This window comes from Neopelma chrysocephalum, unplaced genomic scaffold (assembly GCF_003984885.1).
Source record: "Neopelma chrysocephalum unplaced genomic scaffold, ASM398488v2 Primary Assembly neopelma1_100, whole genome shotgun sequence".
In the NCBI taxonomy this organism is placed as follows: Eukaryota; Metazoa; Chordata; class Aves; order Passeriformes; family Pipridae; genus Neopelma; species Neopelma chrysocephalum.
In genome coordinates this window covers 3,100,799-3,126,041 of record NW_020897763.1, presented here as the reverse complement: position 1 = coordinate 3,126,041, position 25,243 = coordinate 3,100,799, and the positions used below count along the sequence as shown (strand labels likewise).

The following is a 25,243-nucleotide window of genomic DNA, read 5'->3' as shown; positions in this document are numbered from 1 at the left end:
AAGTGAGTGTCTAGTTGTGCAAGTGAGTGTCTAGTTGTGCAAGTGAGAGTGCCTGGGTGTGCAAATGAGTGTGCCTGGGTGTGCAAACCTGTCTGGGTGTGCAAACGAGAGCTCTCCCCCGGGCAGTGTGCGGGCAGTCGACGGGCGGCGTGGAGGACGAGGGCGAGGCGCAGGCTGGCTGGATCGAGGGGGCAGCCATCCTGTTCTCCGTGATCATCGTGGTGCTGGTGACCGCCTTCAACGACTGGAGCAAGGAGAAGCAGTTCCGGGGCCTCCAGAGCCGCATCGAGCAGGAGCAGAAGTTCACGGTGATCCGCAAGGGGCAGGTGATCCAGATCCCGGTGGCCGAGATCGTGGTGGGAGACATCGCGCAGATCAAGTACGGTGAGTTGGGGGTCTGCCCTGCCCCTCGGGGGGTGGCTGGGGTGTGTCCTCCCCCTCAGGAGCCCAGCAGTTCCTCCTCTGCTCCTCCAGCCCTTCTACCCTGAGGGGAAGTGTTGGCTCCTCCTTTCTCTCGAAGCCCCCATGGTGATGGGAGATGCTCCAGTGGAGGTGATGGAGCTTCCACTCCCCTTGTCTCTGGCCCACCTGGACTTGGGCTGGCAGAGCTAAGCCAGGCTCTGTGCACAGCTCTGGGCTGCTTTAGTGACCTGCTGTTCTCAAAAATGATTCGTTTTCCCAACCATGTCCTTGTTGGTGAACATTTCCTTAGCCAGGAGATGTTCATGAATATTTCCTTAGCAAGGAGATGCAGCCTTTGGGATAAATTAGGTCCTGCTCCTTGTTTACCAGGGATAATATTCACCCCATGCAGCTCCTGTCAGGAAGGAGACTGATCCAACATCAAGTTTGTTTTCCCATGGGGTTTTTTCCGTCCTTGGAGGTTGGAAGGTGGATCCTGTAATGGTTTGCATGTATCAGGAGCTTTGGGAAGGATCTGGTGTTGATTTATTAAAACTGGATGGGGAAGCACTGTCTGGTTGAGTAAAATCCTCATCTTTCCATGCATCAGTGAGGGTTTTGGAGCTATTGGATATCATCTTATTGTACCTGTCTGTCTTAAAAAACCCACCTGCTGCTTCTTCTCCCTCTAGGCTTGGTCTGAGATTGAGTTTTGGGTCCTGCTGCTTCTCCTCCCTCTAAATTTTGTCTGGGGCTGAGTTTTGGGTCCTTTTGAAGCCTCCTCACGGGGTGGGGCAGTCAGGGGTGAGCAGTGGCTGCCCAGACCAGGCTGATCCCCCTCTGTGCTCCTGTCCCAGGTGATCTCTTGCCAGCAGACGGGATCCTGATCCAGGGCAATGACCTGAAAATAGATGAGAGCTCGCTGACTGGGGAGTCAGACCAAGTCAAGAAATCCATGGACAAAGACCCCATGCTGCTCTCAGGTGAGGGTCCCAGTGGGGTGAGTGCAGGGGTGGGATGGAGAGATGGTTGGTTTTGGAGATCTCCTGATGTTGGGGAGGTGTCCAAGGCCAGGTTGGATGGGGCTTGGAGCAGCCTGGTCTAGTGGGAGGTGTCCCTGCCCGTGGCAGGGGATGGAACAGGATGAGCTTTCAGGTCCCTTCCAACCCAAACCATCCTGTGACTGTGTGAGATGGGAACTGCTGTCCCACCTGTCCCACCTGTCTCACCATGACCTTCCTGCTGTGCCAGGTACCCACGTGATGGAGGGCTCTGGCAGGATGGTGGTGACTGCCGTGGGCATCAACTCCCAGACAGGAATCATCTTCACTCTCTTGGGCGCGGGAGAAGGAGACGAGGAGAAGAAAGTGAAGAAAGGTAAGGAGATCCCCTGAACCCGCCTATTCCCTCCTCTGGCCTCTCTCCCTTCCCTGGGAAGTACCACCAGTGTGCCACAAGCAGCTCCCACACCCCTGGGCTGCAGTTGTGTGTCAGTGCCTGTGGCCTGGGCACATATGGTGAGCTCTCGAGGTGGGGGGTCCCTCCCTGTGCCCCTTCACCCACAGCGTGGGGCTGGTGCTGCCTGAGGAAAGCCCCCCGTGCACCCAGGCTCTGCTCCCTGGCTCTTTTGGACATGGCTCCAGCTCTCTCGTCCCCAGCTGGATCCAGCCTGGAGCTGTGGGCTGGGGGGATTGAGGATCAGAGGGAAAGGTGGCTGGTGGTGCTGCCCACGGTGCTCCTTGCTGGGGGAAGGTGAGTCCTGGTTGCCCACAGGGTGTTGGTGGCTCATCCAGAACCTTGAGGACTTGGCTGAGGATCTCTGCTGGCATTCCCTGAGCTCCCTGGGGAGGGAGATGAGGCAGAGGATGGCAGGAGAGACAGGAGGGATTGTGTGCTGGGGTGGGAGAGCAGCCAGGCAGGCTGAGGTGTTCCTGATGGTGCTGGAGCTCGAATGCTTTCCTGCTGCTTATTGCCCTGCTCTGTGCCAGCTCCGATACCAGCACTGGGACCAGCCAGGCTTGGGAAGCTCCTGTTCTCCCGTGTCCCTGAGCCCCTGCTCGGCAGGTTTGGGCTCACCAGGAGCTGCCATGAGGTAGAAGGAGCTGGCAGGAGGGAGCTGCTGGCTGGCACTGCCGGCTGCTCAGGCGTCCCTGTGCCAGGGAGCCCTTCCCGGGAGGCGATGCCAGGCAGGGAGAGGCTTCCTGGGCTCTCCTGGCAGCCGTTCCAGCTCTGGGCTGTGCCTGCCGGGTTCCTCCAGCTCTGCTCGCTCGGATCGCCGGCCTTTGGGGGCTGTGGAGCTCCTGGGGCTCAGGTGCCAGCTTGGAGGTGGGAGGACGAGGTGACACGGGCATGGCACTGCTGTGGGAGCTGAGCAGCAGCTCGCTGGGCACCCGGGCAGCAATGCCTGGTGCTTTCCCAGCCTTCAAGCTCTGTCACTCAGCCCCACAGCAAACCTGGATTTGGGGGCAGAGTGGGCCAGGGAGTCCCCGCTGTGGAACTGGGGGATGATGGTAGGGGACAAACCCCTTGTTCAGGCTGCAGCTGCCCTGTGCTCCCCACTGGGGACCCCCACGTGCACACCTTGCCCACCACAGACCCTGGGGTCAGAACCCTCTGCTGTGGGTCTAGTGCTGCCCGTGGTGGGAGACAAATCCACACCTCCCGTGTGGATCCACCTGCACCCGATGGCAGCGGGACAGGAAGGGACCTGGAGCTGCAGGGGGTCAAGCTCTGCTGGGGGGTTTCTTCTCCTCAAAGGTCTGAGGCACCTCTTGCACCCTCCGAGGCGCTGACGGGGGTCGTGGCGGGTGCTTTGCAGGTGGGGAAGTCCGAGCCCTTGGGTTTGGGGTCCCTGGGGGAGCCGGGGAGCTCCGGAGCCTCCCCAGGGCCGCGAGCTGTGGACCGAGGCATGTGCAGGGTCTGGAGGGTGACCGTGGGCTCTGAGCCCAGGGCCATGGATGCCACTGGAGCGGCCCCTCGGAGCAGGGCCCATCCCAGGCTGTCCCCCCCAGCCGGATGGTGAGTGTGGGTCCACGTGCTGAGCCCCCCACCCTTTCTCTCTTTGAACAGGTAAAAAAAGCGGAGCCCCCGAAAACCGCAACAAAGGTAACCAGCCTCTCCATCCTTTGAACCAGCACCACACTAACTACTGAGCATTCCTCCTTCCTTCCTTCCTTCCTTCTTCTCATCAGTCTGTGCTCTTTGCTGCTCCGGCGGGACTCTCGCCTCGTTGTCCTGGGAGAGGGTGCAATGGTCCCGTGGCCGGTGGCCCTGGCACGGCATCGCGGTGCCCCCCGGCACCCCAGAGTGGGGCTGTGCACCCTGGGATGAACCTGACCGGCTCCCCCCATGGCCACGCTGTCCCTGTGTGGGGAAAAGCCCTTGTGCAGGGAGGACAGGGCTCTTCCAGCAGCCTGGACCTTTGGCAGAGCATCCCTTTCTCGGGACGAACTTCATCCTTGAGCTGCATCAGTGACTTGATGGCTCTGAAGCCCTTGGGCCCGTCAGATGCTGTCCCTTCCCAGGGTTTGTGTTTGGACGTGGCTGGGGGAGAGATGTAGGTCCCTTCCTGGTGTTCCCAGATGAAATGGGAACACCATTTCATCATCCCACGGGGCCTGGCCAACGTGATGGTTGCACCCTCTCCTCCCATGGCCTCGACTCCGTGAGCGTCTCCTCACCAGTGTTTCTCACACTGTTCTTTGCAGGCTGTGGAGGAAGCCCATTTCTGCACCTCTCTCCACCTCTCTCTCTCTCTCTTTCTCTCTCCTCTCAGCAGTTTGAGTTTCCCTCCTTCCCGTCAGACTGTGTCCGGGTGCTTGTTCTGTCCGTGTGGGGTCTGTTGTGACGTGGAGGTGTCCGATGTGGAGCTGCCGTGAGCTCTGGGGTGTCTCGAGCCATCGAGCAGCAGCAGCCAGGAGGGGACAGGTCCCGGGGCAGCAATGGGGCCACTGCTGCTCCTCCAGCTCCAACAGCTGAGGAGGAGCCTCTCAGGGGGATTCCCACCCTCTTCCCATCCCTCTCCAAAGCTTCCAGACTTGGGTTTCCCCAGTGCAGGCTTTCAGCTGGACTAGAGCAGTCGTAGGCACAGGAAGCCTGGCTGTCTCGGGTCCTAAACGTGTGGTGGATGGCTCAGGGCTGGGATTCCAGGAGCTGGCTCCCTCCTCTTCAATCTCCATCCAAATTTCTAACCGTCCCCTCCATCTCACCCCCTCAGTCACTTCCCTGGCGAGTGATTCCTGCTGAGCTGCCCACAGGGCACTGCAGAGGTGGCACTGGGAGGGAGTGGGGATGATCAGCAAGGGACTGGGGGGACTGGAGCACCTCTGGGGTCAGCCCAAAGCGCTCCCAGTCTGCTGCAGGGTTAGAGGCTGGATGAATCCAGTCTCCACCCCAAAACCTGGCCAGAGGGTTTCTTGCAGCGCTGCCTTAGGGTTGTGCCCAGTGCCAGTGTCACCTCTGAGGATCCCTTATCCATGGGCTGGGGTAGGTGACACAAAACTGCCCCATAGAGAGGTGGCAGGGCCCTGGGACACGGAGTTTCCATGTGCTCGGATGCGTGTGTCGCCGGGAATGGTTCTTGGTCTGGGTTCTCTCTCTCTCTCTCCCACCACCATCTTTCTCAGTGGTGTCCTCCAGGGTTTCCCGGTCTCTCTCCTATTCACACGTGGTGTCTTATTTTGCCCTTGGGCTGTAGCTAAAACTCAGGATGGTGTGGCCTTAGAAATTCAGCCCCTGAAGAGCCAGGAAGGGGTGGAAAATGAGGAGAAGGAGAAGAAGAAGGTGAAGGTGCCCAAGAAGGAGAAGTCTGTGCTGCAAGGGAAGCTCACGCGCCTGGCGGTGCAGATCGGGAAGGCAGGTGAGTGGCGATGGCCTGGCACGAGCCACCACCCCAGAGCTGGTGGAGAAGGGCTGTCCCCATCCCCTGTGTGCCCTGCATCCCCCTCACTCCGCCCCGTGTGTCCCCAGGGCTGATCATGTCGGCCATCACCGTCATCATCCTGGTGCTGTACTTCGTGATCGACACGTTTGGGGTGCAGAAGCGGCCCTGGCTGGCCGAGTGCACCCCCATCTACATCCAGTACTTCGTCAAGTTCTTCATCATCGGGGTCACCGTGCTGGTGGTGGCCGTGCCCGAGGGGCTCCCGCTGGCCGTCACCATCTCCCTGGCCTACTCCGTGAAGGTGAGACCGCGGCGCCGCGGGGTCGCTGGGGGTGCCACGGGGGGACTCGGGCTGCCGGCTCTGACCTTCCCTCTCGTGGGTGCCCCTTGCAGAAAATGATGAAGGACAACAACCTCGTGAGGCACTTGGACGCGTGCGAGACCATGGGCAACGCCACGGCCATCTGCTCAGACAAGACGGGGACGCTGACCATGAACCGCATGACCGTGGTGCAGGCCTACGTGGGGGACACCCACTACCGCCAGATCCCCGACCCCGAAGCCATCCTGCCCAAAATCCTGGACCTCATCGTCCACGGCGTCGCCATCAACTCGGCCTACACGTCCAAGATCCTGGTGAGCTGGAGAAACGCCACCCTGTGTGCGTCCCCTGCAGCTCCATGCCCAGGTTTGGCATCGCTTTTTCCCTTTCCTTTCCCCTCTCCAGCCGCCCGAGAAGGAAGGGGGGCTGCCCCGGCAGGTGGGGAACAAGACGGAGTGCGCCCTGCTGGGCTTCGTGCTGGACCTGAAGCAGGATTACCAGGCCGTGCGCAACGAGGTGCCCGAGGAGAAGCTCTACAAGGTCTACACCTTCAACTCCGTGCGCAAGTCCATGAGCACCGTGCTGAAGAACAGCAATGGCGGCTTCCGCATGTACAGCAAGGGCGCCTCCGAGATCATCCTCCGCAAGTAACTGTCCCCCCCTCGCCCCATCCCGGGGGCTTCGGGCTCTCGCTGCCCCGGGGAGGTGTTTGGGGGAGCTGCGGGGTGAGGGGTGGAGAGGGGAGGTGATTTTTGGGAAGTGTTGCCCTGCAGAGGGTTTAGCTGGTTTTGGGTGGCTTTGGGGAAGCTGGGGGGAGCCGTGGGTTGGGGGACGCCCCTGTTTTGCAGGTGGGGGTGACAGGGGGACGTGCCACCAGTGGTGACCCTCGTCCTCCTCCCGCTCCTCAGGTGCACCAAGATCCTGGACAAGAACGGCGACCCCCGGGTGTTCAAGGTGAAGGACCGGGATGAGATGGTGAAGAAGGTGATAGAGCCCATGGCCTGCCACGGGCTGAGGACCATCTGCCTGGCGTTCCGGGACTTCCCTGGGGACCCTGAGCCCGACTGGGACAGCGAGAACGAGATCCTGTCTGACCTGACCTGCATCGCCGTGGTGGGCATCGAGGACCCTGTGCGGCCAGAGGTACTGACCCCCCTCTGCCCCAGCTATCCTGCACCATTCCAGCACCAGGGACCCCTTTCCCAGCTGCTCAGGACCCTTAGGAAGCCCAGGCACCTCCTCTGTGTCCATCCCTGGAGTGCCCCACACCACCAGCTCCCTGCTGCTGGCGTTTCTCTCCCACCCCTGGACAAAATGACCTGGTGACGGGGTGTTTCCACCCAAACTTTCCACCCCAACTGCTCCAGGGGTCTGTGCACAAGCCAGGCTGGTTCCACGTGGGTGAAAGGTGGATGGGAACGCCACGGAGGAGGGATTGGGGGTGTTGGAGAAGGACAGGGCTGGTGGAGCTGGTTTGCCCCTCTCAGCTGCTGCACCCACCATGGGGGTGCCGAGCTGGCAGCTGGGCTTATGCAATAACCCCCCTATTCCTGCCTCTGCATTCCAATTTGGAGCTTGCCCCCGTGCTCCTGCCTTGCCTGGATCTTTTCCTGATTAGATGTCCAAGTATCTGGCTCTGGGAATTGCATTACAGATGCCCCGTCTGCACCGGCTCTGGAGGCCCTTGATTCAATTTGCTAATTCCTCACTAACATCCTCTTCCCCCACCGTTCCATAATGGATAAACCCATTAGTGCTGCTGGAGTGGGGTGGGGTGGGGAAGGGGGGCGAAATGCCCCTGTTTTTATGGTTGGCTTGGCAATGCCTTGGCACCCAGTGCTGTGGTGTGACAGGGAGGTGGCAGCGAGGTTCCCTTCCCCCCTGGGGCAGTGGGTGCAGGTTCCTCACCCCGCCAGAGCCCCTTTCCAGATCCTTTTAGGGAGGCTGGGAGAGGAGCTGCCTGGCTCCTCTGGGATACCCAGTGCCAAACCCTGTCCTTGTCCCCCAGGTGCCAGATGCCATCCAGAAGTGCCAGCGCGCGGGGATCACCGTCCGGATGGTGACAGGGGACAACATCAACACTGCCCGTGCCATCGCCACCAAGTGTGGCATCCTGCTGCCAGGGGAGGACTTCCTGTGCCTGGAGGGGAAGGAGTTCAACCGGCTCATCCGCAACGAGAAGGGAGAGGTGGGAGAAACAGCCCTGGGCGCTGCTCTTCAGAGGGTGTGGGTGGCCTGAATCCCGGTGGGATTCCCTCCTCTCCCTGGATAATTGTAGCTGCTGGGATGCTCACCCAGCCAGACACGGGGTGCTTGGGGGTGAAGGTGCTGTCCTGTCCCAGCTGGAGTTTGCTCTCTGGTGGGGCAGAATATTCCAGAGGGATTTTTGTCCCGCAGGTGGAACAGGAGCAGCTGGACAAGATCTGGCCCAAGCTGCGGGTGCTCGCCCGCTCCTCCCCCACTGACAAGCACACTCTGGTGAAAGGTGAGCTCATCCTGCTCTTCCCGGGTGCTTTTCCAGCATGATCCAGGCTGGGAGCCTTGTCCTTGGGGTTTAATTTCTCTGTGCTGCTTGTCTCCCTGTCAGGAATTATCGACAGCACCGTTGGTGACCAGAGGCAGGTGGTGGCCGTGACCGGGGACGGGACCAATGATGGCCCAGCCTTGAAGAAAGCAGACGTTGGCTTTGCCATGGTATGGACAGGCCACAGGTGTTTTCCTTTCCTTCCTGGGATGAGAAAACTAATGGCATATTTGGTTATTCCTAACATTGAAATTATTTCCGGACCAATGAAACTCTTTTCCAAATCTACAGGATGGCTTAAAAACTAAGAAACCTCTGGAGGTTTGATTTAATTTTCATGTATTGTGTTGGCCTGTTAGCAAGGGATTGGGAAGCCATTCCCTGGGAGCCTGGCTTGGGGCTGGGCTCTGTCCCACCTGGAGGGACCTTGTTGGGCTGAAGGTGACACTGTGCTTGCAGAGCCCCCAGAGCAGGGGAGCTGCCCAGTTTGTCCCTGCAGTTCTTCACCCCAGCTCCAAGCACTGGCTTTGGGAGTTTGCTCACAGTGGAGAGCTCTGATCTCCTGGTTTGCTGCTCTTTTTTGCCCTGTCTGAATGAAGCAGGAAAACAAACCTGTTGTTTTTAACGGGTTTCCCATGGATTGTTTGAAGTTTAGGGATGTGAGTGGGAGCCAGGTGCCGGGTCGAGCCTTGTGAGCTTTGAACAAGTGAGAAATTTTGGGGGAGTGTTTTTAGGAATGTGTTAAATATCTAAGGAAATTCTGGAGCCTTTTGGATGAGCAGTAGGAAGTAGGAGACTGTGCCTCTGGAGCTTGTGCCCTTCAACAACCTGATCCGAGATGGGATGGGGTCTGGCAAATCCCAAGAGAATTCCTCTGGGAAATCACCAGGGAATGGGCTCATTATGGCCACGGTCCGGCGCATTTAATTACTGCAGGACGAGCGCCTCAGTGTGCCCGTGGTGGGAATCACAGCCAGCCTGGCACCCGTCCGGCTCCGTGTCCTTGGAGACGCTGCCGGTGGTTTTTGGGAGGCTGGGGGGGCTGCCCTCACCCCGGCTGGGGCAGAAGGCACTGGGATTTCCAGCTGCTGACCTCTCCCTCGTTTGGGATCCCAACCCTTGCGTGCAGCAGAGATGCCCAGCCTGGGGTGCCCGTGTTCCCTGGCAGGAGGGGGAAGCTGTTTTCCAGCTTTGCTGCGCCGTGGCCCTGTCTGGGACGTGCAGAGGCACAGGCTGGAAGGCAGGGCTGACTCAGAGCCCTGGAGCTGAGCCGGTGTCTGTCCTTGGAGGCTTTGCTGCTTTGGAGCTCCGCTCTCTCCCCAGCGCGTTGGCGAGCACGGGCTGGCACCGGCTGCTCTGGCTCTGTCGGATTTTCCTTTTGGGGGCTGTTTCTGGGGAAGAAGCAGAGCCAGGCAGAGACAGAGCCTCTCTCCGTGACTCACCCCACCGCTTCTCCCCGCTCCCCAAGGGCATCGCGGGCACGGACGTGGCCAAGGAGGCCTCGGACATCATCCTCACCGACGACAACTTCACCAGCATCGTCAAGGCCGTCATGTGGGGCCGCAACGTCTACGACAGCATCTCCAAGTTCCTGCAGTTCCAGCTGACTGTGAACGTCGTGGCCGTCATCGTGGCCTTCACGGGCGCCTGCATCACCCAGGTACGGGCACAGGGCAGGAAGCCTGGGGGGATTTAACAGGTTTTCTGTGGATTGTGAGCAGGAGCCACCTTGTGAGCCCATGTAGGGAGCTTTGAGCAAATGAGAAATGCTTTGGGAGTGTTTTTAAGGAGGTGTTAAATGTCCAAGTGCAATCCTGGAGAGGATCTCAGGAGGAGGGTGGAGGCTCCTGCGGAGCGAGGAGGGAAAAGAGGGTTTTTTTCAGTGGTGTGACGTGTTCTCCTCACTCTTCTCTCTGCAGGACTCCCCCCTGAAGGCTGTGCAGATGCTGTGGGTGAACCTGATCATGGACACCTTCGCCTCCTTGGCCCTGGCCACAGAGCCCCCCTCTGAGTCGCTGCTGCTGCGCAAACCCTACGGCCGCAACAAGCCGCTCATCTCCCGCACCATGATGAAGAACATCCTGGGCCACGCCGTGTACCAGCTCACCATCATCTTCACACTGCTCTTTGCAGGTGAGCTTGGAGCCCCAAGGAATGGTGGGGGGGAAGGGAAAGGGGCAGAGCCCCAGCCCTGCCTGCAATCCACCGTTCCTCCCCAAGGGGACCCTCGGTCTCAGCTGTCACTCAGTGACCCCATGTTGTCCATGATGGGGCTTATTTAATGATGGGTGGGAAGCAGAGGGATGATGTGAAGAGGAATTTTTGCTCTGGAGACCTCTGGGTGCACGGACAGTTTTGGCTTTTCAACGTTTCTGAGGAATTCAGGGTTCAGGGGGGCGGCACAGGGGACTCCAGCCGGGTCAGGAGATCTCCGGTGATCCTGGGGTCCTAATTCCACCTCCACCAGCGCAGAGCAGAAGTGAGGGGCAGGGTCTCACCCTCTCCTCTCTCTTCCCCTCCCCAAACCCCCTCGTGTGCTCAGGGGAGAGGTTCTTTGACATCGACAGCGGCCGGAACGCGCCGCTGCACTCGCCGCCCACCGAGCACTACACCATCGTCTTCAACACCTTCGTCATGATGCAGCTCTTCAACGAGATCAACGCCCGCAAGATCCACGGCGAGAGGAACGTCTTCGAGTCCATCTACCGCAACCCCATCTTCTGCACCGTGGTGCTGGGCACCTTTGCAGCCCAGGTGAGGCTGTGGGGGCAGCGATGGGGTGCCAGGGCTGGGAGGGGCTGGTGCCATGGGCAGGACCCGTGTCTGCTGCAGTCAGTGCCCACAGCTCTGTCCCGGCCCCTGGTTCTCCTCCAGCTGCTTCTTGGTGATGAAAAAACCTGGACCATCCCTGGCAGTGGTTAAGGCCAGGTTGGATGGAGCTCTGAGCAACTTGATCTAGTGGAAGGTGTCCCTGCCCGTGGCAGGGGGTTCAAACTGGGTCATCTTTAAGATCCCTTTCAAACCAGACCATTCTGTGATTCTGTGATTTGGGGTCTTAGAGTGTGTTGGGAGGTACCTCTGGTGTCCCATAAAGTTCCCAGCCTAGATGTGAGGTCCTTGTTCCCCTTGTAATCCCAGGAAGGAGGGAAAAGCTGTGTGGCCTGAGGGGGCCTTCTCGTGCCATGGCTGTGCCCTGCAGCCCTGGGAGCTCCCCAGTGTGTGACTCTTCTCTCCTGTGCTGTAGATCATCATCGTGGAGTTTGGTGGGAAGCCTTTCAGCTGCTCTGGGCTCACCCTGAGCCAGTGGTTCTGGTGTATTTTTATCGGAGTTGGGGAGCTCCTGTGGGGCCAGGTAAGAGCCAGTGTCCCAAACCTGCCCCGTGTCTTTCCCTCCCGCTGCCTCCCTGCCCTTGTTCTCCCCAGTATTTATTCAAGGCAGCTTTGGGAGGGGGTGATGCTCCATCCCACACCAGCAGTGAGGAGAGGGGGTTGCTAATCCACTCCTCACTCCCATCCTGCTTCCAGAGGGACACATCCAGCAGTGACATGTCTCTGCTGCATCCCAGTGTCTCTCAGCTGGGTCCGGGCAGCTCATGCTCCCCTTGGCTGGTGGGCTCCTGCTCCCATGGCCTCAGGCTAAGCAGCTGCTCTCCCTGTCTCTCCCCAGCTGATCTGCACTGTCCCAACCAGCCACCTGAAGTTCCTGAAGGAAGCTGGGCATGGCATCACCAAGGAGGAGATCCCAGAGGAGGAGCTGCCTGAAGACGTGGACGAGATCGACCACGCCGAGATGGAGCTGCGGCGTGGGCAGATCCTGTGGTTCAGGGGTCTCAACAGGATACAGACACAGGTACAGGGGGGCAGCAGGGTCTGGGGGGCTCTTCCTTCTCTCTTTCTCCTTCTTTCCCTCCAGGGGATCTTTCTGGAAAGAGGTGACTGCTGCTGCCCGGAGGATGCCATCGCCTCCTGGGCCAGACTTCTCCCACCACCTGTGCCTCTCTGGGTCTGTCCTGGTTGGGGAACCGGGACAGCCTGGCCTTGGGGACATCTCGGGGTGGGGGGAGGCTGCTCTGATGCAGAGCACCATGTCCTGCTGGTCTGCAGGAGGCTGGACGTGCCCCTGCTGGTGGCTCGGAAGGTGTGGGGGGTCCGTGGAGCCACCCAGGCTCTGTCATGCAGTGGGTCAGCACTGGAGCTGCCCTTGGTCACTGCTGGGATGCTGTTCCCAGTGAGGGATGTGCTCATTCTGCACGAGACCCCCTCTGGTCTCCCTCTTTGGCTGCTCTTTTCTTCCCGACAGCCCCTTGGCTGCTGCCACCCCTCTGTGCCAGCTCTCTGTGCTCCTCACCGGGAGCTCTTGGCCCCACAGCACAGAAGGGGAGGACAATCTCTCTCTTAATATGCTTTTTACATCAGCTGTTTTTCCCTGACACTCTTTTTTTTTCCTGAAAGGGTGTTTTTTTTTTACGCCAGACGGGGCAGGGCAGGGTCAAAGCCCCTCACCTTTCCTGGAGGCCTGGGCAGAGCTGTCCCGTGGAGGAAAGCTCCATGTCCCAGTGTCCCTGGCACACAGGGCTGCTGGGCTGCCTTTGTGCCTCCTCTCTGTCCCTCTGACAGGCAGAGAAAAGCAAAAAGGCCTCAAGACAGGGGCTGGAGCTGTGCCACAGGAACTTTCCTTCTCCTCTGGGAGATGTTGCCTTCTTGATGCTTTCAAGGTGGAGTTCAAACTTGACTCCCTGCTCGTTGTGAGCAGTGAAGGGCTCTTTGGGGAGCCTGGGCAGTGCTGGAAACCACTGGTTCCCTCACATGAAGGATGTGCTGGCAGCTCCAGGCTCTTTTGGAAGCAGTCCAGCTGTGTTGGAGGTCTGGTAGGTGCAAAGGGCTGCAGTGCCAGCAGCCAGGTGAGCCTGGAGCCTCCCAGGTGTGGTTGACCTGGGCTGAGATGAGCCCTTGCTCTTGCAACATGAGAAACGCTCCTGGATGCACATCCTGGAGCCTCTTTAGGGACTCCTTTCCTGGCTGTGGTGCCCTTGAGCAGAGCAGGCAGGTCCAGCCTGAGCATCTGGGGGCTTCTGTCCCCACTCAGTGTGTCTGAATGAGAGCACAGGGCTCTTCCCCACAGCCCAGCCTGGGGCACTGGGGAGAAGAGGGGCATCAGAGTGGGGAAGGAGCGAAGCCGTGTGTGAAGTCCCTGCAGCGTGAGCCAGAGCTTCACGTGGGTCTGGAGGAGGTGTCCCTGCCACAGGAGCCGTGCTCCCTGCACAGGGCTGGGGACACTCCAGCTGCAAAGTGTCCGGGAAGCCAAGGTGGCACCTGGATCCTTCCTGGTTCCTCTGCCCTTGGAGCACATCCACAGAACTGTGCCCCCCCCACCAAGGATCCTTCTTGCTGCATTCCTGCCCCCTCCAGCTCTGCTCCAGAGCCCTGAGCCTGGGAGAGGGGCTGCAATGTCTCCAGCTGTAGGCACATGGTGTGTGCCACGATTCAGCCCCCCCAGCTGAACATCCCACGGGGGCCCAGGGACCACAAAAACCCTTTGCCAGTGCAGTTTTCTGGACCCACTGGCTGCCAGCTCGCACCTCTGCCCACCCTCTCTCTTCCTCTGCTCCTGCTGCAGACTGCTGGGATAACCCCAGGTGTTTCCTCTGTCACTCCCTCCCACCACGGGCTCTCTGGTGGTGGGGAGGTATCTCCTGCTGCTCTCGCTCCCGTGGGAGGGGCAGAGGCTGGAAGGTGACCCCTCTGGAACACCAGCCCAACCCGGTGGGGGCTTATGGGGTGGGGGGGGCTCTCTCCTCCCTCCTCCCCACCTGTCCATCCTCCTTCTTCCTTCCTGTCTGTGTGTGTCTGCCCGACCTCCCTGCTCCCCTCCCTCCCTTGCCCCTGCCCCTGTCCCTGCCCAGGCGACGCTATCTCACTCTCTGGTTCTTTGCAGATGGACGTAGTTTACACATTCCAGACCGGCGCCTCCTCTTTGCAGGGAGCCCTCAGGAGACAGCCTTCCATCGTGAGCCAGCACCACGATGTAAAAAATGTTTCTAGCCCAACCCATGTAGCTCTTTCCTCCGTCAATTCCACTCCCACCACTTCTGCTGTTGCTGCTGCTGCTGCATCTCCTCCTGCGGGCAGTGAGTGATAGTCTATTACAATGCATGACTTCTAATAACCACAGAGAGCACCTGCACCCACCTAACCCGGCCTGTTCTCTCTCCCTCTAAACCCTGACTCGCACACTGGTTCCCAACATGAAGGATGGGGCGGGAAAGCGTTAAAAAAACCCCATGGTTTTGATGCTTTTGTTGCACCTTTAACAAGTTGACCTTTCTGGTCCTTTCCCCCCCCCAGTCCTTGTTGCTTCCTCCGTTTTTTTACCTCTTCTCCTCCTTTGCAGGGCTGACGTTTGAGTCCACCCTCCCCAGGGGGTGCAAAAATTGGCAGCTCTTGTTCAAAGAGCCGTGTGTGTTCATGAGCAGCTAAAAAGCACTGCTGTGAGAAGGGCAACACTGAGCCCAAAACTCTGCTGGTTCTTTCCACCGCGGCTCTGCCCGGCCCCGGGACACCCCAGGAGGGCAGGGGTGGGCAGAGGCGTTGCTTTCCTGCAGCTGTATATCTGTTTGGAGACAGAGTGGCCACTGGGACCTTCCCCCCAGTGTGCTGCAGGGCTGGCTGAGCCGTGGGGAAGGGGGATGAGGAGCAGGATTTGCTCCTGCCACGGGTGGGAGGTTGGTTGGACTGTGAACAGCCCCGACCGTGGCTCAGCTGGCCCGTGGTGACACCTCGGGGCTGCTCCCTTGGTTCAGAGCTGGTTTGGAAGCAAGCAGCCTCTGTGTGTCCCCCCTGGGGGCTTGCATGGCACGTGGGACAGAGCTGAGTGTGCCCTGTGCTGCCCTGGGGCTCCCTGGGGCCAGCCCAGGGCTCTGCTGGTCCCCTGGCAGCCAGAGCATCCTCAGTGCCCACCTCGTCCTGCACACGCTGGTCCTCAGTGCACGCAAACGGGATGGAAACCACTGATTTTTTCCAGTGGGAAAGCTGGATCCTGGATCTAGCAGTGGGTTTCCAGGCCAAAATAATAATCCCTGCCTGGTGCAGAGCCCCTCTCTGTGCTCGTGGGGAGCTGCGTGTCCGGGCTGGGGGAGCACGTGAACGTGAGTTCTCTCTGCAGGCTGTGCCAGGCTGGGAGTAGGTTGTGTGTCTCTCCTGGATAATTGGCTTTTTTACTGCACAGTCACTTTCCGTGTTCTCCTCTTATTAGAGAAATATCCTCAGTGACTTTCTGAATAGCTTTCAGTCTCCACTGTTTATGCACTGTGGGGGAGGAGAGAGAATTTCGGATAATTTTGTTTTCTCTCTGTTTAGCTGACTCTGGTGCTTGGATTTGATTGTGTTTAACCCCAGTGTTTCTGAAGCAGCACAGCTGCCTCTCTGCTCCAGGCTGCATCTGGGCACCACTGAGACTTTCTAATGGGAGAAAACCTGCTTAGGGGGGCTCAGGGTAGTGGGCTGGGGGGATGGCAAGACCAAAATGCAGGTTTTTTGCAGCCTGTGCATTAATTCCCTCCCAGATTTGCAGCAAGGGAATAGATAACCTGGATAGCTCGTGCCCTTCCAGGCAGCAAATCCACCAGGAGCTAACCCAGGTCTCCAAGTCTTGCCTCTGTTTTCTGCCTGGACTTCTCTGTTTCCCTCTGCTGCTTCCCCTCTCTCCCAAAGCTCCTCTTCCCTCCACACAGATCCATGGTGTCCCTCTGCCTCCCACTGCACTCCTGTGGATCAGTTCTCCAGGGCTGGACCTCGGCAGCCTGGCTGCTGTGTCCCTCCTGGGCTGGTGGAGAGGCAGGGAATGACCCTCTGGAGATGGTTTGCAGAGCTGGGCTGCTCTCCCTGGGAATTTTGGCCTGGAGTGAGGGAGCTGGGCACAGCCAGGGGTCAGCAGTGGGGCTGATTCTGGCCTCATGCAGAGGATGTAACTCCCATCTCCATGGGAGCAGGGGGGGGGTTGCAGGGATGGTATGAAATGAGAGTAAATTCCAAGCCTGGAGGTTGTGTGAAGCTTCCAGGTGGAGAGGAGGCGTGAGCAGGGAGGGAGGTGGGCTTCCAGCTTGGAAGGGGAGGGTTTGGGTTTTGTTTGCACTGCCTGGCTCATTCAGAACACATTTCCTCGCTGTTCTGTTCCTTTGACAAGGGAACAGCTGAATTCCTTTCACAGCAGCTGCTGACAGAGATGGTTGAAGGAGGAGGAAAATCCGAGCAAAGCTGCAGCAGAAGCTCCTTGGTGGAGCTGCAGGCAGTGAGGGGGCAGAGACAGGCTGAGCTTGAGGTGCTGGGGCAGGGAGGGCTCCTGGGGAGCTGCTCCTACCTCTGTGCTGGGCTGAGCACCTCGTTGCTTTGGCAGGTCCCTGGGCTCTCCTTGGCCTGTTTGGGTTGGTTATACTCGATTTAGTGCATTCTGCGTTTCAGGGGTCAGGGATTGCAGGTGCTGTTCTCAAGGTGCTGGTGATGTGACAGATTGGAGGTGGCCTGTGTGGTCCTGTGCACTCCCACTGACCTCACCCAGGCTCTTCCTGTGGTGTTAGTGCAGCAAACCCAGCTCAGAATTTCTGTTTCCAGCTCCACCAACCTTCCATTTTTGCAGGGCAGCTGGTGCTCCAGCACCAGGGGGTACCTGGCCCACGCTCATCTCATCAGTGTCTCCAGCTCATGTGTGTGTGCTGGTCCATGTGTGTGTGTGCAAGAGCTGGGGGGGGTTGTTTCCAGCCAGGATGTGCTGAGCCTGTGCCCGGGGATGCCACTCTCCTGGTGCAGCACCATCGTTCTGAGCCAGGTGCAGAGGGGACTCAGGAGGGCATCCCCTGTGAGAGGAGCCCTGGAACACCTTGCAGGTCAAGCTCCCAGGGTTCCAGGCACGAGGCTCTCTGAGGAACCTCTCTGGTCTGGTTTGGTGAGTGCTGCTGGTGCTGAGAGCAGAGATCCCCAGGAGGCTCTTGCTGGCTGTGCTGGTTGGTGAGCTCCCTCCTGGCCTGGCTGGGCTGAGGTGGGCAGTGAAACCCAGCTCGTCTCAGCAGGACGTGGGGTGTGGGCTCTGCTCCCCCACCGTTCTGCAGCCTGGTCAGAGGGGGGCCAGAACACACATGGTTCCTCATTTGCCTCATCAGACAGGGGGCACCTGGATCATTCTCCCTCCAGCTCTGCACGTTCTCCACTCCCTTGGCCAGTGGCTGAGTGATGGGGAAGCTCTGGGATGTAGCACAGGGATGCTGCTCCCCCACCCCTCCCGTGGGATCTGTGGATCTCCTCCCTTTTGTGCCCCAGCTTCAGTCCACGGGGACACTGGGGGAGCAGGCAGGGGACTGGGATGGGGTGGGGACTGAGTTCCTCAGGTGCTGGGAGCAGGTGAAGGTGGCTGATGAGCAGCAGTGCTCCTTCCATGGAGCAGGATGACTGGCACTGCCCCAGGGAGGTGTCATCGACGGCCCTGCTTCTCCCAGTGGGGCTGAACAAGGTCTCACAGTGGTCTGGAGGCATTTCCGTGGGACAGGAGGAGTTGAGCAGATCTCCTGGTCCCAGATGAACTCTGATTAACAGAGCAAAGGCTTCTGTTGCTTCCATGAGACCTTGGATCTGATACTTGGATCTGACCTAACAGCTGCAAGGGAGGGCAAGAGCTGGAAGGGTTCAAGGCTGGATTTACACGGGGTCTGGAGGGAGCAGTGAATCCACTGCAAGCCACCATCCAGGCTTGTTTCCAGACCTCTCCCTTCCAGTGCAGTGGAGGGAGCAGAACCATTCCCTGTTTGTCCAAACCAAGCTCTGGATCTCCTGCTTGCACATTGGCTTTTTGGGGGAGCTGCCCCGTGGTTTTCCCAGGAGCGTGGCTGGGATTCTGAGCAAAGAGAGTGGTTTTCATGCAGAACACCCAACAGAATTAGCTGCCTTTGGAAACCACTGGGTCTTTTGGTGTAGGGAAGGATCCAGAGCTCCAGCTGTGTGGGGGAACCTCATACAGATCTGGCTTCCTCTGTGCACATTTAGCTGGGTTAGCTGATCGTGGCATCCGCTTGGATCTGGTGCTTCCCATGGGCTTGAAAAGTTGGTGACACCTTTTTAAAGCCCATTCCTTTCCCTAGGTCTAGCAGTGAACTAGAACAAACACACCCATGGCTCCCACGGTAGAGTGTTTTGAACCCGCTGTTTGTCTAACCCACCTCTTTTTTGAGTCGTAGTTCCACCCTGTTGTCCTCGTCCATCCCCACGAAACGCGTGTGCACACGTCATGACAACTAATGCATTTTGGCTTCCATCCATCCGGAGCGATCTGGGGGCGGGGTTTGGAGTCGTTCTGTGTCTTTTCTTGCAGCTTCTGAAGTCGCCCCGTAGTCGGTTGATCCCCCCCATCACACACCCAGTGCCTGAGTCTGATCCATGTTGGCCCTCCTAGTTCACCATAGAACCTCTCAGTTTGACCCAGCTGTGTGCTCAGTGGTGGTGACTTTGTTGTCGTGGTCGTGCTTTTTCGTTTTTTTTACCGTGTCCTCACTCTTTATTTGGCCTCTCTCCCGGGCGCTCTGGCCCCTTGGAGCCGTCACTAACCCGTCTCTTTTTGCCCTCCCCGCGCTCCCGGCAGATCAAAGTGGTGAATGCGTTCCGTAGCTCCCTGTACGAAGGCCTCGAGAAACCCGAATCCAGAAGCTCCATCCATAACTTCATGACTCACCCGGAGTTCATCCTGGAGGAAGACGAGCCTCGAACACCATTCCTTGACGGCGCTGAAGACGACCCCGAGACTGACGGGCTCCCGGCGCGCGGCGGGGGCAGCCCGGGCGGGCCTCCAGCCCTCAACAGAAATAACAATGCAGTGGACAGCGATCGAGCTGAGCTCTCCGTCCCGGAGCCCGAGAACCCCTTCCACAGCCTGGAGACATCGGTTTGACCTTAGAACTTGGAAACCCCCCCTCCTCCTCTCCTCCTCCTCCTCCTCCTCCTCCTCGGCCCCTCGCCCGGTGTGACGTCGTCGGCACCAGTAACTGCTCACACCTCGTGTCAAACTGCTCATACGTATATCATTGGGGTGGTTTTTTTGGGGGGCTTTATTTGTTTTCCTTTGTTTTGTTCTGTTGTTTTGGGGGGGTTTTTTGTTGTTTTTTTACCGTGATTTAGCAGCGGGAACCAGAGTTACCACGATGCTGGGTGTTGGGGAGAGAGGCTAAGCCAAAAAAAATTGTGCCATCTCCATCCCTCGTTTTCAGTGGTACTCGCCCGGGTGAAGCAGCCAGGTTCTTTCCTCTCCAAGAGTTGGGCTCCAGGCGTGTCTGTCTGTTGGGGGGGGTTTTTCACTTTGCAAAATGCATGATCAAAGGAAAATTCGAGTTGGTGTAGTCTTACATGCCCGCCCTCAGCCCGAGGGGCTGGGCTGCACTTGTGACTTTTATTTTCTTTCTTTTTTTTCCCACTCGTGGTTTTTAGGGTTTTCTTCTAACGTTGGGGTTTGTTCTTTGCTCGTGGGATTTGCTCCCAGGAACTCTGCAGTGGGAAATGGGGGCAGTCAGCACTCTAGTGCGAAAACTAAGAAATAAAACAACAAAACCCAGCCAGGGGAAGGTGTTTACTCGCAGGTTGAGAGATACAGGGATGTGCACCAGTCTTCCACCTTGAAAAATGGTACCTGGCCTTTCCAGCTCCTCCTCTGAGTGTCCACACACACTTTTCTCTCTCTGTTTCCAAATTGGCAGATGAGGAATGAAGGTGACTTGGCTGTAACTTTGCTGGATGGAAAAGATTCCGATTTTTCTGCAAAGGTGGAGGTGAACTGGCAGTGAAAAGGTGGTGGGGGGAAAAAAAAACCCCAAGGTTGTGAGAAATGTGGCTCCTTCCTGGGGAATCTTAAGAGAGGCCTCTCTGCTGCTCTTGATCAGGTTGTGAAACTCCTGGTGAGAGCTTTGCCAGGGTTTTATGGCTCCTGCCATCGAGAGCAGAGGGATTTCTGCCCATTCTGGCTTTTCTGTGCTGTTGGGTTAAATAATCCTTCAGCCTTGGAGTAGCAGCTCCAGTGAACTGCTGAGGAACCTCAGAGCTGTGCCCACCAGGCTGAACAGAGAGCAGGGGGCACTGAGGGCACACTGGGCCAACTCCCAAGTCATGGAAGGGATGAATTAGAGGTTGTCTCATTATTCCATAGAAGGGGGGGAGGCTCCATGGCCAGTGGAGGACCTTTGACTTCCTGGAGCTGCTTTGCCAGAGGAGGTGGCAGTTGCTTGGTTGGCTGCAGATCTTCCAGAGAAGGTGCTGCTGGAGGCTCGGCCTCGCTGCTTTTTTGGAGGTCATCTCTTCCTTCACCCTGTGTCCTGCCTCACCTCCACCCCTTGAAACCTTTCAGGGAGAGTCCTGTTTTTTGAGCAGAGGCCCCTGTTGGCTCCGAACTGCCCCTCTGGTGACCCGTGGCCCTGAGCAGGAGGCAGGATTTGCTTTGCTTGAGTTCCTTCCCCAGGGTTGTGGCCCCGGGCAGGCAGGGCCGGAGGAAGCTCTACTGCCTTCCTTCCCTCCTCCATCCCGGTTGGAAGCAGAAAGAACCTGGTTGTAACTGGCTGTACAACGTCATCTTTGCCCGGCTCCACCCCTGGGAGCAGCAGAGTTTTAGGGACAAGGGTGGGCTGGGCTGGTTTCTTCTTTTCCTTTCCTTTCAGAACGCACAGCAGAATCTCCCGTGCCTTCTCCGAGCACTGCCTGCAGCACCTCCTGCCACGCCAGGGCCCAGTACTTTGCCAAGAAATAAGTGTTCCTTAAACCACAACACAAACCAAGTGTCTTTGTTTTGTTTCCAGCCCAGCCCCGACCCCGTCCCTTCCTCGGGGTGGGAGGAGGGAAGGATGAGCCGCCCCATTCCTGCCCCAGGTAGCTGAGGAAAGGTCCTTCTCCCACCCCTCGTGCCTGGGTGCTGGCCAGGGGTGAAGGCTGGGCTCTACACTGCCAACAGCCAGAAGAAATTGCCACCACTGCCCATCCCAAATTTCAGTGTCAACCCCCTGCCCATCGCTGCCCTCCCAGTCCCCCCTCCCCTCCCCAAAACCCACCGTGGGCAGGACCTTTGGGGGGGGGTTCTTGGGTTTAAACACGAGTTGGTGACAGGAAAGACCGAAACGGGGGGGGTGGTTGTGGGGTTTGGTTCTGTACTAAAAGGTGACATTGCTTAAAAACAAAAAAAAAAAGAAAAAAAAATTCACTTTTTTCTATTTTAAATACTCGCAAAAAAACAAAAACCAAAAAAAAAAAAGGTGAAAATATGGTGTTCTTACAAGCTTACGTAAATATTTATTAAATACTTTTTTTCTGGGGGGGGATGCACCGATTCATTTTGGTTTTGTTTTGTTTTTTTTTTCTTTTGATATTTTTTTAATACCTCAGACCTGTTTAAAAAAAATAAAAAAAAAAAAGACTTCAACCAACCAAAAGCCAAGTTTGGAGGCTCTCAAAGTCACTCCCACAAATCTGTGACTGGCAGGTTGCCACAAGGGTCTGGTCGTTCTTTAGTTGCTCTATTTTTGTCATTCTAGGTTTTCCATATTTAGGAGGGGGAGAAATAATTATATATAAATATTATGCAAAAAAAAAAAATCTAGTTTTCTTTAGATCAGAAACTGATATTTTTACGTCAGCCATATGTATTTTGTTTAAAGAGAAGTAAATAAATAAATCTTGAGTCCCGGCGCGACTGTGTGACGGCAGGTCCAAGGGACAGGTAATTAATTCCGTGGATTAATTAATTCAGCCATCGGATGCCAGTCAGCTTCCTTTTCTCTGAGCAGCCATCTTTCTACTAGACGTTAGTTGGGTGACACAAATGGGTTTTTTTTATATATATATATATATAAATTATGTTGGTATGGCTGGTTGCTTCAAGTATAAGCGTTTCTTGTGCGTACAAATTTCCTGTAAAGTATTTGGGGGGGGGGTTTTTGTTTTATTTTTTTTTTTTGTTTCAGTGATATACTGGCAGCAGCTGACTCTTGGCTTAAGTTATTGAGGACATTTACAAAAGATTTGGGGGAGATTGGTGCTCCAAAAGGCATGGTCGGCGGCACGAACTTTTGGGGACTCTCTGCAACATGCCTTGACTAGGGGGAGATCTATATAAATATATATATATATATTATTATTAATTTTTTTTTTTTTTTGCTTTGTTTGAACTGCCACGAGTGCGCACGGGGACAGTGCCCGACAGGAACCGAAGTCATACCCTGTGATCCGTGTTAACTTGCCTTGGAATGCTTTGTTATTAAAACACTCTGAACATAATTTTGCATCCAGTTCTTGATCCCAGGAGGGTCTCTGGTGGTGGATTTTTTTTTTCTGTGGAATAAATTGGCGGATTGGTACCAAAGACATCCCACCACGCCCTTGTGCGCGTTGCTGACCAGGCAGCTTCTGAGGCGTTTTGCATTCTGTGCTGAGGTTTCCTTTCTGGTTTGCACAGGGGAGTTTTAACTTCGTTTTTTCAAAGGTTTCGTGCAATAAGCTTCGAGGGAAATTTCGGAAACAATCTCAAGAAGGAAAAAAACTAAACCAAATTTTAGCATGGGCGGCCTTTGGCTTTTACCCCTTCTCGTGCGAGGAGTCGATGGCCTGGAGTGTTCAGCCCCAGCTGCTGGGGAGGGGCACGATGGGGGTGACTGGAAAAACCCCATCCCAAATCCAGGGAGGGCATCTCCAAGGTGCCACAGCCGAGTCCTGCTGCTCTCCCTGGCTGCAGGGACTGCACCAAAGTCCCTGGAAGCTTTTTTGGGAGGGCACCCGTAGCTGCATCGTGTCCTGCTCCGTCCCACTCCTACAAGTTCACGGACATGGATCCCTAAAATGCACTCCCAGCTCTCCCCTTGGAGCACAGGGATGTGGGGATACCTCTCTCCTGGACCTGCCCCAAACAGAGCCACCCAACCAGGTGGGTTTTGGCCCCTGGTTCTTCCTCTCCAGCATCCCCCCCCGGTGAGCTCTGCTCTCCTCCCGCTCACCAAAGGCCCCGATTTTCATCCAGCAAAGCCCATGGCTAAAACTGCCTTTAGTTTATTTCCTCCCCTTCAATAAATATATATATATACAGTATGAAATCAACATTTATGTGTGTGTATATATATTTATCCCGCGCTCTCACAACAAAACTTTCCTTTGAAGAGGGCACGCAGAGCCGAGTTTTTCTTTTCCAGTAACTAAGTATAATAAGCACTGGTATTTTTGTATAAAAAACGGGGGAAAAAATAAAATACAAAACAAAAGACTGAATATTATGTGGTATGCATGACATTAAACAACAACAACAAAAAAAAAAAATGGTGGTTTCAAAGCAATATGTACCCTGGTGTGTTTGCCATATCCTACAGTCCAGCTTAAAGTGCACCTGATCTGTATTGCATTTTGATATTAATCTCTATGTACAATGTTTTGCATGTAATTTATATGGTTCTTGGGAGAAAAAAAAAAAAAGAATCTTGAATGAATTGTCAGTTGGCTTCTTCTGAGCAAAACAGACTCCAAGCAGAGATAATACTCCAAGTGGAAGCAGAAGAGTGGTTGAGGGGTGGGAAAAGGGGGTACACAGTTCAAAACCAGGCGTGCTGGGGGTGGGGGAGAAGGGGGATGGTTTGGAATCAATAAAGCTTTGGCTGTTGAGCAGAAACAATGCGCGAGTGCATCCAGAGAATAAACTGTGCCCACGTGTAACTGTGACCTCCTCAGTGTGTCCAGCAGCTTGTGAAATCCATCCCAGGCCCTCTCCGAGCGCTGGAGGAACGGCTGGGCTTCCCGTGGGAGTGGGGCCTGCGGGGAGGAAGGAGGGATGGGGATCAAAACGGCCCCTGCTGCCACCAGAGCTCCCCTGGGGTTGGGGTTTATCTCTGTGTAAACCTCCCTGCTGAGTGTCCAGGGCTGGCTGGTCACACCCAGGACTCTGCCTCGGGTGTGGCTTCTCCCACCTCCGAGCAAAGTCCAGGATTTGCCATCAAACGGCAGCAAATTGGTGCTGCTGGGCTGTGTGGAGCTGCCCTGGAACACGGAACCTCCCTTGTCTTATTCCCCTGGAGCACAGATCCCTCTTTGTCCCATTCCCTTGGAACACAGATCCTGCTTTGTCCTATTCCCTGGAGCACAGATCCTCCCTTGTCCCAGTCCCCAGGAACAGTTCCTCCCCTTGTCCCCTTCCCCAATCCCGTATGTGGTGTCTCTGAGGTGATCCTTGGTGGAGGTTGTGATCTCCAAGTCCTGGAGATCAGCTTTGAGCCCTGTCCTGCCTCCATACCGAGAGTACTTTGCCTCCCTTTGCCCAGACAAGAAGGACAACGGGAAATAAAAGCCACCAGCCCCCTAAATACTCTCCTTCCCAAGCAGGTTGATCGCACTGGAGCTGTTTTTCATGGAGAGGCAGTGGCTTCTCTGTGTCTTTAGTATCTCCAGGACCATGATGAGAAGATCCCACTGGGCTGTGAGGATCCAAAAGTTCAAAACATCTCCAAGCCGATCCTTGGAGCTGATGCCAAGCGACACAAATGGGGTGGAAAAGCTTTGCTGTGCAGCATCAGCCTCTTCCCTGCTTTCCCAGGGACGTGTCCATGCCCAGCTCTTAAAAAACCACAACAGCCACAATCCTTCCTATTTTTTTTTTTTTGGAAACATAGTCCAGGCTGAATGCAAAGAAACCAAACAAATCATAGGATTTTGAAGTCACTGAGAGGGGAAATGGCTGTGCCAGAGCTGGGCTGCCCAGGGCCCCTCTCTACGAGGATGGACGTGGCTCCTGCTCCTGGGATGGCTCTTTCCTGGTGCTCCAGAGCCAAAAAAAAAGGGAAAAGTGGGTCACTGGCACACCAAGAGGGAGAGGAGGAACACAGATTGAGGCAGGTTGAGGTCTGTGATGGGCTATAGAATCTGGGCAGAGTAATTAATGGTTGATACTCAAAACACCCAGCCAGGCTCGTGGGGCAGCACGGCCTGAAGGATCCCGAGGCTGGGAAAACGGGTTGAAAACTCAAAACATCTTCCAGTATGGAAGGGATATATCCCTGACACAGCGTGAGGGAGGCGACGGCACCTCAGGGGCTGCGGTCGGGCAGGTGGGCCCTGGAATGGGGGATGA

General features: G+C 56.6%; 1 protein-coding gene across 6 annotated transcripts in view; it reads left to right on the top strand.

Moving 5' to 3' along the window:
- The window catches only part of ATP2B4 (ATPase plasma membrane Ca2+ transporting 4), a 28,992-nt gene extending 5,157 nt beyond the window's left edge, over positions 1–23,835 (top strand). Inside the window, exons 3-21 of one of the 6 annotated variants that reach the window (XM_027695147.1) lie at positions 127–384; positions 1,260–1,385; positions 1,654–1,779; positions 3,472–3,507; positions 5,099–5,260; positions 5,371–5,585; positions 5,678–5,920; positions 6,012–6,253; positions 6,515–6,749; positions 7,615–7,794; positions 8,004–8,091; positions 8,194–8,300; positions 9,599–9,790; positions 10,050–10,263; positions 10,673–10,884; positions 11,375–11,482; positions 11,798–11,980; positions 14,066–14,155; positions 18,752–23,835. In XM_027695147.1, coding sequence (XP_027550948.1) covers positions 127–384; positions 1,260–1,385; positions 1,654–1,779; positions 3,472–3,507; positions 5,099–5,260; positions 5,371–5,585; positions 5,678–5,920; positions 6,012–6,253; positions 6,515–6,749; positions 7,615–7,794; positions 8,004–8,091; positions 8,194–8,300; positions 9,599–9,790; positions 10,050–10,263; positions 10,673–10,884; positions 11,375–11,482; positions 11,798–11,980; positions 14,066–14,155; positions 18,752–19,057 — 3,323 coding nt within the window. In that variant the 3' untranslated portion in view covers positions 19,058–23,835. Of the gene's footprint in view, positions 1–126; positions 385–1,259; positions 1,386–1,653; positions 1,780–3,471; positions 3,508–5,098; positions 5,261–5,370; positions 5,586–5,677; positions 5,921–6,011; positions 6,254–6,514; positions 6,750–7,614; positions 7,795–8,003; positions 8,092–8,193; positions 8,301–9,598; positions 9,791–10,049; positions 10,264–10,672; positions 10,885–11,374; positions 11,483–11,797; positions 11,981–14,065; positions 14,259–18,751 lie in introns of all 6 variants that reach the window. The other 5 variants (XM_027695148.1, XM_027695145.1, XM_027695143.1 and 2 more) reach the window with 5 other exon arrangements.
- The last annotated feature ends 1,408 nt before the right edge of the window (positions 23,836–25,243 follow it).